Genomic DNA, 19,019 nt, shown 5'->3' on the forward strand with positions numbered 1-19,019 from the left:
TGAAGGATGCAATACTACTCTATAGGTACTCAAGATTAACAGGAGATTGAGTGAAAATGAGCATTTCACCCCCCCTTTAAAATCGTTCAATACTGTTTATGCTTCAGTGACTAAACGATCAACTTCACATAATTTCTCGTAGTATTATGAAAATAATCTTTTTTAAACTGTTATTAAAATATATACAGAAAGCGATCAAAGAACGATCCCTTTCCAATCGCCCAAGCTGTCAATCAAACAGCACAGCGCGAGCCGCGAGAGCTTATCTCGACACTTACCAAACTCGTGATGAAATAATGACACTGTTACACTACACAAAGAAGCTCTTACTGTGTATTCACATCGTGTTTGCATTGTGATTTGTAAGCATTTGTGAGAGTGCAAAAATTGCGTTGCAATGATAAGATCTTTATTCACGCGATCAACAGACTGTCTGTCATCTGCTCAGTCAGTGCTCATCATGCTGCAACCTTTCATGTGATGGAATAGATTTAAATATAATGCTTTAAACGATACTTTTCACGATTTGTTAATCTCGTTAGCTGTAATAGTAAAAACGTAGTAAAAGTTTTCGAGAGAGTTCATATAATACTAGCTATTTCATATGCAAGCATGTCAGCCAATCACAGCAGTGGGCGTTTGCACTGCAGTCTCACAGCAGACACGCCCCTTAAAACAGAGCGTTCAAATCTGAAGCTGAAATCAGGCTTGGAAAAATGGCTTTTATTTATAAATTATGACAATTTTTGATGTAAAAATCATACTAACATTATAAGGGCACCCCAGGCAACATTATAAAATAATAAAACAATCCAGTTCATGACCCCTTTAAGTTCCTGTCTCGGTCTAAGTACTTAAAGAAATGTCTCAAGAGGCTCATGGCGATTGGTAATGCGATCAGCCCATAATTATGTATTTTATTTTTATGATGTCAGGTATACAGGTGCTGGTCATAAAATTAGAATATCATCAAAAAGTTGATTTATTTCAAGAATTCAACTTAACAGGTGAAACTAATATATTATATAGACTCATTACATGCAAAGTGAAATATTTCAAGCCTTTATTTGTTATAATTTTTATGATTATGGCTTACAGCTTATGAAACCCACAAAATCAAAATCCCAGAAAATTAGAATATTATATGAAATCACACAGTATACAGTGATACCATGGTCATTGAACCAGGTTTTGGTTCTTTTGGCAGTGTGGGCAGGTGCAAATCCTGCTGGAGAATGAAGGAAGCATGAAGTGCTCTGAAAAAGTCCTGGTAGACGGCTGCGTTGACTCTGGATTTAATAAAGCACAGTGGACCAAAGTCCTCTTTTCTGATGAGAGCAAATTTTGCATCTCATTTGGAAACCAAGGTCCCAGAGTCTGGAGGAGGAATGGAGAGGCACACAATCCAAGATGCTTGAAGTCCAGTGTGAAGTTTCCACAGTCTGTGTTGGTTTGGGGAGCCATGTCATCGGCTGGTGTTGGTCCACTGTGCTGTCCACTCAACACAGCCGTCTACCAGGACATTTCCAGAGCACTACATGCTTCCTTCAGCAGACAAGCTTTATGGAGATGCTGACTTCATTTTCCAGCAGGATTTGCACCTGCCCACACTGCCAAAAGAACCAAAACCTGGTTCAATGACCATAGTATTACTGTGTAATTACTGTGTGATTTCATGTAATATTCTAATTTTCTGGGATTTTGATTTTGTGGGTTTCATAAGCTGTAAGCCATAATCATCAAAATGATAAAAAAATAAAGGCTTGAAATTTCTCACTTTGCATGTTCTTTTGAGTCTATATGATATATTAGTTTCACCTGTTAAGTTGAATTCTTGAAATAAATCAACTTTTTGATGATATTCTAATTTTATGACCAGCACCTGTACATATTTTACTCTTTATCTCTATGCATTTGATGTTATTGTATTGATTATCTTTGAATTGATTATGTAATTGGCATGATACATTTACCTGACAAATAATAAATTGTTACATTTGGATTTATTCTGACTTACTCTGAAATCATTAACTCTAGTAGATTGTGTTAAGTCCATAACACCACAATTCTATGATCAGGTTATCAGACTAAAATACAACTTAGGTGGAGCAGAGGAGCACACCAAGGGAAGAGATCTGACTAACACATTGGCATTAGTCATGTATACTTAGAACTGTAGAGGCTAATAATGGGTTTTCTGTTTAGAACAACAGAATGTTGTTAGACCAATCTAAATAGGGGTGAGCCTCATCCTCTAATTATTGTAATATTATTCTAACTAAGTGTACGTTGGAAACCATGGCATGGTTATACAAAGTTACCATTAGAAGAAGTTAAGTTGGTCAATTTGGCTCTATGGTAATGGTCATAACACGCAGTAAACCTTAACCCACTTATCGGGTACTGTCGTTGGAACGATTGGGCAGGCCTTAAACACCCAATGTGTACAATTGGGGCTGTTCTGTTCAAAGCTAGCCCAAATTACAACCGGTGTTCTGGGTGTTATCTTTGACAGTACTCTTTCATTAAAATACCCACATCAATACTGTTACTCAGAAAGTGTAATTCCGACTATTCATGAGAGGATGTTTGCACACAGCTGGACACAAATCGCTGTAAATTAATTCCGAAATTCGCAGAAAAGTTTTGTTTTAAATAGTCAGATACATTTTTAACAAATATCAATTTTATGGATAATTAGGCATGCATTTGTAAAAAATTTAGACAACTAAATTATCCCATAGTGACCCGTAGTTATCCCACATGTGGACAATCCTTGGACAGCCATTCTCTATTGCTTTGCGAAGCAAAAGTGTATGGCACACAGACAGTGTGATTGTATACTATAACTCTAGACAAAGGATGTGAGGAAAAGACATTAGCATAGCTATTTCAGGATTTTTTTGCGTCTGTTATTTTTAATGTGTTAAAATATAGATATGTGTGATTTCCCCCAACCCTATTAATAATAAAAAATAGGCTCTTTTGAAAAAACATTTTTGTTCAATAGATATTCAGTGTATCTGGTACAGTAAACAATCACTTACATCATTTTCCCACATTCCCATGCCAACACTATTGGGAAGGGACGACCTCCTTCTACTTGTAGATGTCTTTCTGGGTGTCAAGGATCCTATAGGTTTCTTCTTAACCAGTAGAACCTCACAGCATGCCTGGTCCTCATTCAGAGCACTTTTACCTGCATTTATTACTCTGAAACACAAACACCAAAACAGATAGCATGTAGTGTCATTTTCATTTTAATGTTAAATAGGGTAATGTTTAAAAATAGACAATCACAAATTAGTTAAAAAACAGCAACAAAAGTGGCATACTAAATATAAAATTTCCATGAAATTACAAAACGATAGTGTATTGGGTGTGTGCAGAAAGGAAGACGTAGACACAGAAGATGAATATTCAAACTATGTAACTTTACTTAAAATAATCCAACAGGTAGCGATCCATACAAAGAGCACAAACACACAACATAGTGTAACCGATAATGTATGTAAATGATGTGGCGAGGGGCTGGTGATGACAGGACGACCAGGTAAAGGGATGGTGATGGTGGGAAGATGACACCCCTATGCAGAAGATGGAGGAATCCTGATGGCGCAGACCCAGAGCTCCACAGTGCCGACACCCCACGGCGGAGTCGGGGAAGGTAGGAGCCTAAGGTGGTGTAGTGGCTGACGACAGCTGGTGGACAACCGCGAGAGACAATAGACTCACAGGCGCAGACGGGGGACTGCAGGAGAGCCAGAGAATCCAAGGACGGGGCGACGCTGGTGAGACAGAGGACAGAGGCGAACCAGAAGGGAGGAAAGAGCCCGCTTTAGCCGTAGGGGAGAAGAGACAGAGCGCAGTGGAGGGCCTGGGTGTCCGTGGCGTAGGCAGAGCCACGACAGACCAAAGGATACCGATGGGACGAGGGAACCCGGTGGAGACACTTGGACGAGGAGCCGAAGGTGGGAGGAGCCAGGGCGGAGTCGACAGGTGGAACGAGATAATTTCGATAATTTTGCGGTCTTTAAACAGCGATGAAGGTTCAAATAACGGTAAGATAACAGTTTGATAAATAAACTTAAAGTCTGAGTTAAGTTTATTTTAAAATGCTGTGAGTCGCTTCATTTAAACAAGCAAAAGAGGTAAAAAAAATCATGTTTTTTAAAGTTTTTGGAAGTAGACTGTAAAAAAAACCTTACCGTTGCATTTACCATACCTTACCGTAAAAAATATGTTAGCAATTTTTATGTTTTACATCATTGAACTAAAATTTACGGTAAAAAACTGGCAGCTGGTTGCAAGTGATTTACCGTAGTAATGGTAGTAATATTTTAGGTTTTACGGCAGTGATCTAAAGATTACGGTAAAAACTGACAGCTGTGGTTGCCAGTACTTTACCGTAAAAAAATATGGTAGAAATACTTTAGGTTTTATGGCATTGAACTTCAGTTTATGGTATAAAAAAAAAAACCTGCCAGTTGTGGTTGCCTGTAATTTAAAAATATTGTATTACAAACCAATTTGTCATAAAAGTTATTATTGAGAATTATTAGAGGTTTAGACGTTGATGTTTAATTGAAAATAATAAAGTTTAAAGTTTTATTATAAAAAGTCACCATTATGGAGATGAGTGTTTGCTTTAGTTGGGCTCTTGACCCTTGCCTTTCTAACTTTAGATTTTCTCGGACTGCTTTAACTGTGTGTTTGTAAAACCATCTTTTATGGCATGAAAATCAGAGAGAAACTGTGATGTGCTGTTAGCTGTTTATTGATGATGACATAATCGCAATAGCGGCCTGATTCACTGATCTCATAAAGAGTCTTATCTTTCCTTGTACGAAGTATGTTAAACACTAATATATTTCATGTTTTTGAGTATAATAGCTCTATGACACTACCACATAGAAGCCAGCAGTGACAAACAGATAATCTGAAGAACTTTGAAAAATACATGGTGTACAAAAAGGTTTAAAACTACTATACGATTTAGACCAACACAGACATCAAGAATCAGCGTATGAATCTCAACAACGGTGAGAATCAACAAAATAATCAGATAAAACTCTGAACTTCACAAAACAAGCTACTAAAAAGTTGCAACAAAAACAACAACAAAATAAAAGCAGATAATAATAATAAAAGAAAATACTAAGGCAAATCAGCATAATTTATTCATGCTGCAATGCATGCTGGGAGATATTGATGAGTTTTGAATGATGGCTCCCATCATGCACTGCACTTTTATCATCACCGTTGTTGAGATTCATATGCTGATGTCTTAATGTCTTAATGTGTGTGTCTGAAAGATACAGCAATTCAAACCTTTATTGTGCAAATTATTATTATTTTTTTTCAGATTATCATAACACTGATGGATCACATGCTGTAGAATCATAGGGTTACTACAATCAATAATGTAAAATTAATGACCCATATAATCAAAGATAAGGCCCTATATGAGCTCAGTGAATCAGACCACTACATGATGATTAATACATAAACAACATCACTTAATTTATTTTCTCTCTGATTGTCTTGCCATAACCAACCTGTTTTATAAACAGAAAGAAAAACTAATTTTAGAAAGTCAAGGGTCAAGTGCCCAACTAAAGAAAACACTGATCACCATCATGGTACGTTCAAATTAAACAATCAACATCTAAACCTCTGTTAATTCTCAAACAGAACTGTAGATGTATGAAATAAATAAAGTCAATCTGGTTAGTAATAAGTGAAGCTGGTAATGCTATTTGTGGAGTTGTTTAATCCTCCTCTGATGAGATCTTGAGAGATTTAATGTTTTTTATCTTCAGTTGATCTAGAGCTGTGGCCGAAGTCAGTTGTAGTTCTTGTGTTTCTGCTCATCGCTTCTCTTTTTTCTGTTCTTGTTGTTTCTCTATATTGACATTGCCAGAATTCCCTGCGTGACACTTCACATTCGATGTTATATCATTTAAGTAATTATGTTTCTTCTTAGTTTTCTTATCAGTTATGTACATTTGGGGTTTATATTGCATCATATATTGTTTAATGAATGTTTATGGCATTATTTGGAGTCATGTGTCACCATGATGGTGTTTTGTATTCATGTGTATGACACTGTGCACCTTCTTTATATTAACATGTGCCTCAGCTTGTAGAAAACTAATGGTGGTTAGCTCTGTATGACCGTGTGGATTAATGATTTACCGCCTTTATTATTATGGAAGTAATCAGTATATTACAAAGGTATAAAGCAGATTTGAATACTTTAGTGCAACTGAATGATAACGTTTATTGGTTAATGAAATATAAGGGTTGTCCCATGAAAACTAAAAGGTTACAACTGTATTTTTTATAGTAAAGTACTGGGAACCACAGCTGATGTTTTTTTACCACACATTTAAGTACTGCTTTATATTTTGCCGTAAATTTAAGTCCAAAGTAAGGTTGCTACTATATATATTTTTTACGGTAAAATACTGGCAACCAAGCTGACGTTTTTTTACTGTAAATTTCACCATTTTTTTTTTTACATTGTGTTTTTTTTTGCCCGTAAATTTAAGTCCCGTAAAACATAAAAGGTTGCCACCATATTTTTTACAGTAAAATACTGGCAACCACAGCTGCCGTTTTTTTACCGTAAATTCCAGTTTTTTTTACAGTGTACTATGTAACCACACTGTAAAATGATTGTAACTTTAACTACACTGTTAGACCTTACCAGGTTTTTTTTACAGTAAAATACTGGCAACACTGTTGCCAGTAATTTACTGTCAATTCTACAGTATGTTACTGTAAAAATGCACTAAATTAAAACTCGAGTTGACTAATTTCACTTGAAACTGACTGCCTTAAATTGACCAACTGTCATTTAAATGTATTAACAAAAATGTATAATGCATAAATAATGTGAGCAAAGTATTACTGTGAATTTATTTCATTTGAGACCACTAAAAAACTATTGAACATTAAAAGATTTCCACTGGACCACAAATACACAGTCACAGCCTGTTAAACAAAGCAACATGCAGAATATTATCAATGTCTATAGACGTTCTCCTGGACTGAAGCACAGGCTCTACTCTTTAGCACAATGGTGACCCAAAAAAATAAATTTTACAATAAACTACTGGCAACAGTGTTTCACATCATGCACAACCAAAGAAACAGAGCTACACTGTATTGTAGAAACGCAGAGATATCAAAAATTAGCATGTGAATCTCAACAATGGTGGCAATCATTTTTTTTATTCATGCAGCATTTTTTTTAATAAAATATCACCAACTAAATATCTGTTAATTCTCAACAAGAACTTTTGTACATGTGTGAAAGAAATAATGTTAAACTGGTTTGTAAACTGGTTTCACACTCGGTGGCTGGAAGTCAGTTCCTTATTCTTGTGTTTCTCTTTTTTCTGTTCTTGTTTCTCTGTCCTTCAATGATTCTGCTTATCAGGTGTTCATCAGTGTCTCAATTCACTCACTTCTTTTCATTCACTCTGTCAAGTGGACTATATTAGTGAACTAATGTAGAGAATAGTGATTGAGGATAAACATGGGTGTGATTGGGAAAACAGCCTCTGAGTGTCGATTTTGAGCACTGTTAATTTACAGTATATTCCTGTAGGCTGTTTTTGTTTTCTACGGTATATTACTGTTTTAATGGAAAATGGTATGATATTGTCAGAATTTGGTCTTTTTGTACAGCAAGGGTTAATAGTGTATAAAAGACTGTAAAAAAAACTGTTCAGAAGATGGCCAGAGGGAGCAATATCAGCTCTGGAGGACTGTTTTGACTGCACCAATTGGTACTTGTTCAAAGAAGCTGCTACATCTGTTAGATATTGAAGAATATGCTTCATCTGTTACATGTTACATCAACAAATGTGTTGACGATGTTGCTCACTCCAGAAAAATAATGCTTCCCCCAAACCAGAAACCTTGGTTTAATGCAGAGGTCTGCTCCCTCCTCAAACTACGAGATGCTGCTTTCAGGGAAGGTGACAAAGCAGCATTGAAGGAAGCAAGGAACAACCTCCCTGCTGGAATAAAAAAAGCCAAGGCCACATACTCCCACAGGATCCAGGAACACCTGGAGACTAATGACCCCCAGCAGATATGGAAAGGGCTAAAATAACTTACTGATTACAAGATCAAAAACTACAACAATGCTTCTGTTAATGATCCCTTTTTCCCTCATGCATTGAACAATCTTTTTTGCTCGTTTTGAGGAATCCAACAGCACCACAGTCACGAAAATAATCTCACTAGCGGACGACCGTGTGCTGTCCCTCACAACAACTGAGGTAAAAAGGACTCTACAGAGAGTGAACCAATGCAAGGCTACGGGCCAAGATGGGATTCCAGGACAGGTGCTTACAGACATCTTTAACATCTCGCTAGCACAGTCTGTGGTTCCAGCATGCCTCAAAACTTCCATCATCAATCCTGTACCAAAACAAATCACCAATAACCTGTGGCACTCACGTCAATCACCATGAAGTGCTTCGAACGACTGGTCATGACTTACATCAAGACCATCATCCTACCTACACTGGACCCCTAACAGTTTGCTTACAGACACAATCACTCTACTGCAGATGCCATATCATATGTCATCAACCTGGCTCTTTCACATCTGGAGCACAAGAACACGTATATCAGAAAAAATTTAATCGATTTCAGTTCAGCATTTAATACTATTTTGCTACAGACACTCATCAGTAAACTCTACACACTCTGACTTAATGCCACGTTCTGCAACTGGGTACTGGACTTCCTTACTAACAGAATTCAGGTAGTAAAGATCCACGAGAATATATCACACACTCTTAATCTGAACACCGGAGCCCCTCAGGGCTGTGTTCTCAACCCATTACTGTTCACACTACTCACCCATGACTGTATTGCTCAGCATCAGAACAATCATATCAAGTTCACTGATGATACAACAGTGGTAGAACTAATCTCACGTAACAACAAGACAGCATACAGAGAGAGTGACAGAGAAGGGAAACAGAGAAGGTCTCTCAACTCGAGAGACCTTGAGTTGTGGTGCACAGACAACAATCTGTACCTTAATGTCAGCAAGACAAAAGAAGTATTTGCAGACTTCAGGAAATCTCCTGAGATTTACCCTCCACTGCACATTAATGGAGCGGCGGTGGAAATAGTTAGAAGCTTCAAGTTCCTGGGGGTTTACATAACTAATGATTTCTCCTGGAACCAGAACACCACTTCTTTGGTGAAGAAGGCCCAACAACGTTTACACTTCCTGAGAAGGCTTAAAAAAATTGGAATGAGTAAGATCATCATGAGGAATTTTTACAGATGTGTAGTGGAGAGCATCATGACCAATAACATCACAGTCTGATTTGGCAGCTGTTCTGCCGCTGACAAGAGGGCGCAACAGAGGGTGATAAAGTCTGCCCAGAACATCATTCCCTCGTATTTCCTTGTTTTGAACCATCATTTACTACAATTTGTAGTTGTTTATACTACTACTAAATACAGCTTACCCAACATCTCAGATTAACTTGACATCGCTAGCTTCCATTACTACTAGCACAACATGCTAGTAATTCGCTAGCCTGTTAACGTGCCACCCGTGCGCTCAGCTATTTTTATTTATTTATTTTTCTCTTGCGCGCCCGCGCCTTTGAGTTCATAAAAAGCTCAGGTGAGTAAGAATCACTCAACAAATACGGTGAGTAATGTCTTGTTCTGTTATTGTCACCTGCACTTCATGTCACATGTTTAGCATAGCCTTCTCTGTTGGCAATATAGGATTTATATGTGATAAATGCAAGGAGACAGTTAGGCTAACGGAGAAGATTTCAGAACTAGAGACACGCATCCAAACTTTAATTGAGGACAGTAAGAGTGCTAGCACTTTAGATGCTTTGGATGCGCCTAGCATAGTGAACTCTTTACATGATTCGGTTCCAGCTGAATTAGTGCCTGCGCAGCCAGGCAAATGGGTGACAGTGAGGGATCGCTCTAGTCGTGGATCAAAAAACCACTCTTCCGTTCCGATTTCCATAACAAATCGATTTCCCCCGCTCAGTGAAACACCCACTGAGAGTTCTGTTGATTGTGCCCTAGTAATTGGTGATTCGATCACACGGAACGTGAAAATAGAGACACCAGCCACCATAGTCACATGTTTGCCGGGAGCCAGAGCGCCTGACATCAAAGCAAATTTAAAAGTGCTGGCTAATGCTAATCGTAAATTCTCTAAGATCATTATTCACGTCGGCACAAATGATGTTCGACTCCGCCAGTCGGAGATCACCAAAATTAATATTAAAGAGGTGTGTGAACTCGCAAGTACGATGTCAAGCACTGTAATTTGCTCTGGCCCCCTTCCTGTTCGCAGGAGTGATGAAATAGTTAGTAGATTGTGTTCTCTTAACGGTTGGCTGTCTAAGTGGTGTCCACTAAATAATATAGAATTTATAGACAATTGGAAAAGTTTTTGGGGCAAACTTGACCTGTTGAAAAGAGATGGTATTCATCCCTCCTGGGATGGTGCTGCTCTTCTCTCTAGTAATATGGCACATAGTCTTAGAGCTCAAACATGACAATCTGGGGCTCAGGTCAGGAAGCAGACAGACTGGCTTAACCGACTGTCTGCTAGCGGCCTCGCGTCACCCAGGTCAGATAAATCCCATCACATAGAGCCTCTTTCACCTAGCTATCATCATATAGAGACTGTGTCTGTTCCCCGAATTTGGAAATCCAAAAAAACGTTTAAACCCATCTAAGGTTAAAAATTTAATTGATGTTCAACAAATAAAAAACAGCTATAATACAGACGAGCAAATGCTAAAGCTTGGGTTGCTGAATATTCGATCGCTTAATTCAAAAGCACTCATTGTTAATGATATTATTTCAGATAATAACCTAGATGTGCTGTGTTTGACAGAAACCTGGCTAAAACCAAACGATTACATTACTTTAAATGAGTCCACCCCGCAAGATTACTGTTATAAACATGAGCCTCGTCTGAAACGCAAAGGGGGAGGAGTTGCTGTAATTTATAGTAATATTTTCAAAACCACTAAGAAATCAAGTTTTAAATATAATTCTTTTGAAGTGTTAGTACTTAATGTAAAAATATATAGTATAAATGATAAATCACGTTTGAGATTTGTGCTGGCTACTGTATACAGGCCACCAGGGCACCATAAAGATTTTATCAAAGAATTTGCGGACTTTCTATCAGAATTAATATTGACTGCAGATAAAGTACTAATTGTTGGTGATTTTAATATATACATCGATAATGAAAAAGATGCATTGGGTTTGGCATTTAAAGACATTGTAATCTCTATTGGAGTTAGACAACACGTGTCAGGACCTACTCATTGCCGTAATCATACTCTAGATCTAATATTATCACATGGAATAGATGTTGATGCCATTGAAATTCTGCAGCAGAGCGATGACATCTCATTATCTAGTCTCGTGTAAACTTAATTTAGCCAAGGCTGCAAAGCCGACTCTGTGTTTCAAATATGTTAGACCTATCACTTCTGCCACTAAAGATTGCTTTATTAATAATCTTCCTAATCAGTTTCATCATCTCAGCATCCCGGATAGCTTAGAAGAACTCGATATTGCAACAGAAACTTTTAACTCTCTCTTTTCCAGCACTTTAGACACAGTTGCTCCGTTGCGCTTAAAGAAGATTAAAGAAAATAGTCCAACGCCGTGGTACAACGAGCACACTTGGGCCCTTAAAGGGATACTCCACTTTTTTTGGAAATAGGCTCATTTTATAACTCCCCCAGAGTTAAACAGTTGAGTTTTACCGTTTTCGAATCCATTCAGCCGAACTCCAGGTCTGGCAGTCCCACTTTTAGCATAGCTTAGCATAGATCATTGAATCGGACAGGACCATTAGCATCTCTCTCAAAAAAATGACCAAAGAGTTTCGATATTTTTCCTATTTAAAACTTGACTCTTCTGTAGTTACATCATGTACTAAGACCGACGGAAAATGAAAAGTTGCGATTTTCTAGGCTGATATAGCTCTAGGCTGAATATCGCAACTTTACATTTTCCGTTGGTCTTAGTACATGATGTAACTACAGAAGAGTCAAGTTTTAAATAGGAAAAATTTTAAGCTGGCTATGATTAAACCGCTTGTTAAAAAAACGCAACTTGATCCTACAGAATTAGTCAATTACAGGCCGATCTCAAATCTACCTTATCTGTCAAAGATATTAGAAAAAGTGTCTTCACAACTGTGTTCCTTTCTTGAAGGAAATGAAATCTGCGAGGATTTCCAGTCCGGATTTAGACCGTACCATAGTACCGAGACAGCTCTCATTAGAGTCACAAATGATTTGCTCTTATCATCCGATCGTGGTTGTGTCTCTCTATTAGTGTTACTCGATCTTAGTGCTGCATTTGACAGTATCGTCCACAACATTCTTTTAAATAGACTCGAAAATTATGTTGGCATTAGTGGAATTGCACTAGCATGGTTTAAATCATACTTATCTGACCGTTATCAGTTTGTAGCAGTAAATGAAGAGATGTCTCATCGATCACAAGTTCATGGCACATGGCGTACCACAAGGCTCAGTACTAGGACCGCTGCTGTTCACTCTGTACATGCTACCATTAGGAGATATCATTAGGAAACATGGCATTAGTTTTCACTGTTATGCCGATGATACTCAGCTGTATATTTCTTCAAAACCAAACGAAACCTACCAATTCACAAAATTAACGGTCATATAAAGCTCATATAAAAAATTGGATGACTCGTAATTTCCTACTTCTAAATTCTGAAAAAACAGAGATTCTAATTATTGGACAAAAAACTTCCTCACGTAATAACCTAGAATACCGTCTAACACTTGATAGCTGCTCTGTTAAGTCTTCGTCGTCGGTTAGGAACCTGGGTGTGCTCTTTGATACCAATCTTTCATTTGAAAGTCATGTGTCTAGTATCTGTAAAACTGCATTTCTCCATCTTAAAAATATATCTAAATTACGCCATATGCTCTCAGTGACAAATGCGGAACAGTTAGTTCATGCGTTCATGACCTCAAGGCTAGATTATTGTAATGCTCTACTGGGTGGTTGTCCTGCACGCTTAATAAACAAACTACAGCTAGTTCAAAACGCAGCAGCTCGAGTTCTTACCAGAACCAGGAAGTATGACCATATTAGCCCGGTTCAGTCAAAACTGCACTGGCTCCCTATTAAACATTGCATCAATTTTAAAATATTGCTGATCACTTACAAAGCACTAAATGGTTTAGCTCCGCAGTACTTGAGCGAGCTCTTAACGCATTATAGTCCTTCACGTCTATTGCGATCTCAAAATTCCGGCCAGTTGATAATACCTAGAATATCAAAATCGACTGCTGGCGGTAGATCCTTTTCCTATTTAGCACCAACACTTTGGAACAGTCTTCCTAACATTGTCCGGGAAGCAGACACACTCTGTCAGTTCAAAGCTAGACTAAAGACACATCTCTTTGACCTAGCATTCACATAATACATTATAGACTTCTATAATTCAGTGTTAGGCTGCATAGATTAGGTCAGCTGGAACTGGGAACACTTCCCATAAATCCTGATGTACTCGTTACATCATAAGAAGAATGGCATCTATGCTAATTTTAGTGTCTTTTGTTTATCCCGAGGTTTTCCCGCAGCCTGCCGGATCCAGGCCGTATCCAGATCTGATGAAGGACCTGCGCCTGGACCCGATGACAATGCAGTGCTGAAGTGCCAACTAGTCTCTCCCTATGGAGGATCCCTTTACCACTCTACAGATAAAGCGTCGTCGGGAAACTCAATTCGCATATCTACCCCGAATTGATAAAATAAAATTAAATTCTGTATCAAAAATTATAAGGAAACACCAGTACTTTGTTTAGGCTTGGTTTGTAGGGAATTCCAAACCTGCGCACATATATTCAAACGCACATAACTATAGAACCAATTCTTAATGCGCATGTGACCGCTATCAGCGTTTCTCACAGGTTCGCGTTTAAAGTCTGTGTAGAGAGAATGGTGTCGTCTTAGCGGCCCCTAATTTAATAACAAATGATCGTTGCGACGGAAGCGAATCAATCAAAACTAACTTTAGCTGGAAAATAACTTTATTAAAGAACCGCTATAAAGCCAAAACAATCTCTGTTACCTTAAATTATACGTGTATCCCTGTAAAGCTGCTTTGAAACAATCTACATTGTTAAAAGCACTATATAAATGAAGATGACTTGATTTGTTTGGAAAAGTGCTATATAAATAAAATTTGCTTGCTTAATGAACTATCCCTTTAAGTTTCTGTTAAACTCCCTTCCTTGCCTTTAACTTTTAACATTATAGAATTGATTAATTGATATATAATTTTCAGTTATGAATGTGTGCTTGTTTAGATATTCTATCATGGAGTACAAAAAGCTAAATTGTAATTTAATGTTGATTTACATAATCAAAATTATGTTATGAGTTTTGAGTGGGTTGGCTACCATATCTATAATTAAGAGCTTTAGATGACATAAAATTGCGGTCAATTATTTAAGTGTTTTACACCCCTTGCATTGGTTCTAAATTATGTATAGATGTAAGATGAAATCTTAATTTACCTTAATAAATCTCAATTTTTTCTCCTGATCTTAGATGACACAAAATCTCATCTCAGCTCTTTTGATGAATGGCTACGCTATTTTTAATTTTATCAGTTAATCTGAATATCAGCATTTGTAATGTTTAGTCAGTCGAAAAAGTTTTGAGGTTATTTGAATTTTGTGAAATCTAATTTTGTGTCTCTGGAAAATAGTGTTCTACAGTTACTTCAAGTTTAGTCTATTCGTTAATGGGGGATTTGTGAAAACATTAATGTTTTTAGATTTGTGGAGTAAAAGTTTTAGTTTTTATTTTGAAGTAAAAAGATAAAATTAGACTCTTGGAGTAAAATTCAGTATTTCCATGAATTAGTTGTACATTTCAGAAATCTTTGCTTTCACTAAAACCTATAGGTTTAGCTGAGCGAAATCATTAAATTTGCATTCATAGTGTTTCTAATACATATCTTCAATTAAAATATGGGCAAATAAATTAGCAAATATTAATATAAGTCATAGAATAATTGTAACTTTCAGATCAATCTATTTTTCTGCTTTGTCTGTCATCAGTTATTCAATTATTATCAATTAAATTGTCAATAAATAAATAAATCCAATTGTTTATTTAGTATTTTAAATTAATGACACTTTAAATATCAATAATTAATAATTATACAAAAAGTAATTTATGCATTCTGTAAAAGTATATGCTGTGGCTGCGGGGCTTTTTACCCCAGGTAGGGGGTCAACTTACCCCCAGTATAGGGGCCAATATTCCAATATTTTACATTTGTGCTTATAACAACACAATTAGGAAATGTTTCTATTTATTACCTATGATAACACATTGGCTGATGCATCATCCTCCTGCTGCACATGCATATCTAAATATGTTGCGATTTAAAAGTACATTCAAATTGTACTTAATTGGGGGGCATCTTCCCCCATCCTACCCTATATTCAATAAGCATTATTTGGCACTATAGGCTACCTAAAACTGCACAGAGCAATGAATGAATGCATGCTTGCGACAAAAAGTTGCACGTCACGTGTATTACTTATTATCATCATACATAACTGCATGTTAACCATGTCACACCGATGCATTAGCGTTCATGTGATGGTGTAATTTTGGAAGGCATGCACGAGTTGCTCTTACTCGGCGTATCCCGTCGCCCACGGCAACCTCCGCGTCTCTTTCAGGATCAGGATAGGTCTAGCGATGTGATCCGCCGAGCACTCGATCTCATCCGGCGACAGTCCTAGAAACTTCGGTCTCATGTAGGGGTATTTGAGCGGCAGGTCCGAGCCACCCGAACGGTCACTATTATTAATAGACGATACGGCCATGATTCCACCCATGAAGCTGGCCACTGCGGATTTGACGCGCGTGAACATGTCTGCGGAGAGCCGTGTCCGTGCGTCTCCTTCTGCCCGATGGTCCCCCACCAGCACGATTAGAACGATGGTCCCCCACCAGCACGATTAGAACGATGGTACCCCACCAGCTGGTGCCAGCACCAGCACAGCCCTGCGACACGTTGAATGAAATCGTGTTCGCTTCACAAATTCTCCAGTAAGTGTCTGATCCAAAGCGGAAATAGTCCAAGGATTAGAAGTCATGTGATCTGTTTTCTGTGCGGCTTATACGATGACAGCTTGCGTGGGACTTGCGCAGGAACTGATGATATATCAGGACATCATAAAAAATCTTGGCTGGTCTTAAAATTAGGTAAATACAACCTCAGGTGAACAACAACACATGACATATTACATCATGTCCTTATTTATTTTAATAAAAACTAGGCCAAAATAGAAAATCCATTGGTGACAATGTACACCCTTAATGCTTCCATGGGAATTAATAAGGTAAGTAGCAGTGAGGTGCTGCTAATCAAATGTCTTTGATCAATTTATCATCAGCATGTGTGACTAACTCTATAAAAGCAGAAGTTTTGGCAGTTTGCTGGTCTGGAGCATTCAGGTGTGTGTTAAAGCTAGGGTAGGTAATCCTGTTCAGAAACATTTTTTTTTATACTGGGTGAAATGGTCCTTCCATTCTGATAGTAGTCAATACATTATGTGTTCAGAAAAAGGAATGAAAAAAATCTGACCTCTGTAGCAGCTGTAGGACAGTAAAAACTCTGACCAATCACTGCCATTCGGTGCGAATGTATAGAACCAATCAGATGCCTTCATGTCTCGTGCCCAAGCACCCCTGCGTGCACTAATCACATGTCACCGTTTCCGAAACATTTAGCTCACTACACCGAGTAAGCAGGAGTTTGCGGCACAATGGCAGATAAAATGCAGCCAAAACTACCAATACCAGCTTTGCTTGTAACTACTTGCCTGACAAAAAGGCTAAAAAAAGAAAGTCTGAGGCAGAAAAGGCTGCAACGAAACTGGCACTTGATAAAGCCAGAGGACAAACTCGGGTCAACATTGGTTCAGCATTTGAACGGTGGAGACAACTAAGGAAGCTGAAGGGCCTAAAAAGCGATGCCGAGGTTGCGGTCTTTCTGCTGGACAGGTAATTATTTGTTTTGCTTCGGGGGGATTTGTTATTTCCATGATATATGTTACGTTAGGCAACGTCTCTGTCGGTGTAAGCCAGTTGCGTTACAGGTCGTAGGTACATACAGCTTAGCTGTATTGACATTTTGAACATATTGCACAGCCATAGTCGCAAGTGTTTCTGCATTATAATTGTGATAATGTGCTGAAGTACTCGGCTTTCCTGTGACCTGCAGCTGACTCCAAATGTGGATGCGCGTTCATGTTTGTGGGGGGGGCGTAGCTTTGGACGGAGCACTGACAGGAGGGGGCAGAGCTTAGAAGAGGTGCCACTTTCAAATCTGGCTAGCTCTCCAACATTACCTACTATAGCTTTAACACAATGCCAAGGAGGAAAGACATCAGCAATGATCTTAGAGAAGGGACTGTTCCTGCCATCAGTCTGGGAAGGGTTATATGGCCATTTCCAAACAATTTGAAGTCCATTATTCTACATTAAGGAAGATTATTCACAAGTGGAAAACATTCAAGACAGTTGCCAATGTTGAAGGGCCGAAGAGGGACCATGTGTGAGACAGATAGTGATGTGTGTGAGAGATGCCTGAAAGGGGTTTGAGTGATTAATAACCAATATCTATCCTGCTGAAAGTTTCAACTGCAGCAATATTGTGTACTTTTACAAATAGCAAGATATAAATAGCACAACAGCAAAACAGACAGGCCTATTGAGTATACATGAGCAGAGTTATCTGCAAGAAAGGCCCTCAGACTGGCAGATTAATGTGCTACGTCTTTTCTCTCCAATATGGTATTAGAAGAATTGAGTAGCATAAATTAAATTACATTAAATGTGGAATGTGTAAATGAGGACATTAACTGTAATTCATTTCATTCAAGTTCATTTATAGGCCAATTTATGGTTACAGGATGCACATAATTATGGGATGAGTAGAGTTTGCCTGTTTGTTCAATATATTACAAATAAAAAAAATAAAAAAAAAATTGTTCTGCTACACACTCAAATGTATGTATTTTTCTTCACAAAAAGAGTACATACTTTTAGGGCATAGTAAAATTATGCAATAAGAGACACAACAAGATAATTTAGACGCTGATGTTTCCGACCTTTTTCTGAACTCACCTACTAAATTTTTAAATATGAGGCACTTCTGGTTTTGGGAACTGCCTCTCAAAAGGACTGAATCAAATCATTTTAAATAATAATGTTGTACCACAAATAATCCTTATCTGTCAGTTTAACTGAATAAGCTGTTGTAAATAATGTCATAATGTTTAAAAATGTCATAACTAGAAATTCCATGGTGAAAAGGCACTTCTCTTTGTTGACGTATGCAGGATTTCTCAGCACCTACAAGCTTTATGTGCCTCCACTTTCCAGTGCAATGCCCACATTTCAATATCCAATCAACAACCAACAAGTGTTAAAGAGCCCTACATCTTTTCCTTTTCGATAATCTTTTGTACTCAGATGTACATCACTATTCGGAAGAAAAGTTCTGTTTCATCGCTACTTTAATCAAGTTTATTGGCAGTTGCTGATTGTTACAGTTTAACAGAAGTTACTCCCATAATTCAAGCCATAAAAGTGTCATAGGAAAAGGTGAATAAACCGTGTGTTGGAGAGCTGGAGCTGGAACTGGAACAAAAACAGTTTTGTCACATAGTAGTTTTCATTCATCCCAAATCATAGGCTCAGGGGGGTGCTAGTCTCGCGTAGCCAGACCAAACCCATATTATCAAGTGTACATAATTGTATCTATTTGTTAATTGATCCTGTATTGCGCTCAGATAAGGTGATAATAGATGCATCACACCCTCAAATGATTGTTATGATTAGATTACATCACATTATACTACATACATACATTACCTACTACAGGTGATTACAGAATA

The 19,019-nt window shown here is 37.8% G+C and overlaps 1 protein-coding gene across 4 annotated transcripts in view; it reads right to left on the reverse strand.

Moving 5' to 3' along the window:
• LOC307157127 (protein phosphatase 1H-like) overlaps positions 1-16,195 on the reverse strand; it is a 94,566-nt gene extending 78,371 nt beyond the window's left edge. For 2 of the 4 annotated variants that reach the window (XM_079868905.1, XM_079868906.1), the window contains exons 1-2: positions 15,748-16,182; positions 3,048-3,213 (exon numbers count right to left, since the gene is read on the reverse strand). In XM_079868905.1, coding sequence (XP_079725031.1) covers positions 3,048-3,213; positions 15,748-15,986 — 405 coding nt within the window. In that variant the 5' untranslated portion in view covers positions 15,987-16,182. Of the gene's footprint in view, positions 1-3,047; positions 3,214-15,747 lie in introns of all 4 variants that reach the window. The other 2 variants (XM_079868907.1, XM_079868904.1) reach the window with 1 other exon arrangement.
• Positions 16,196-19,019: the final 2,824 nt, after the last annotated feature.

This window comes from Squalius cephalus, assembly GCF_949319135.1.
Source record: "Squalius cephalus genome assembly, chromosome: 4".
NCBI lineage: Eukaryota > Metazoa > Chordata > Actinopteri > Cypriniformes > Leuciscidae > Squalius > Squalius cephalus.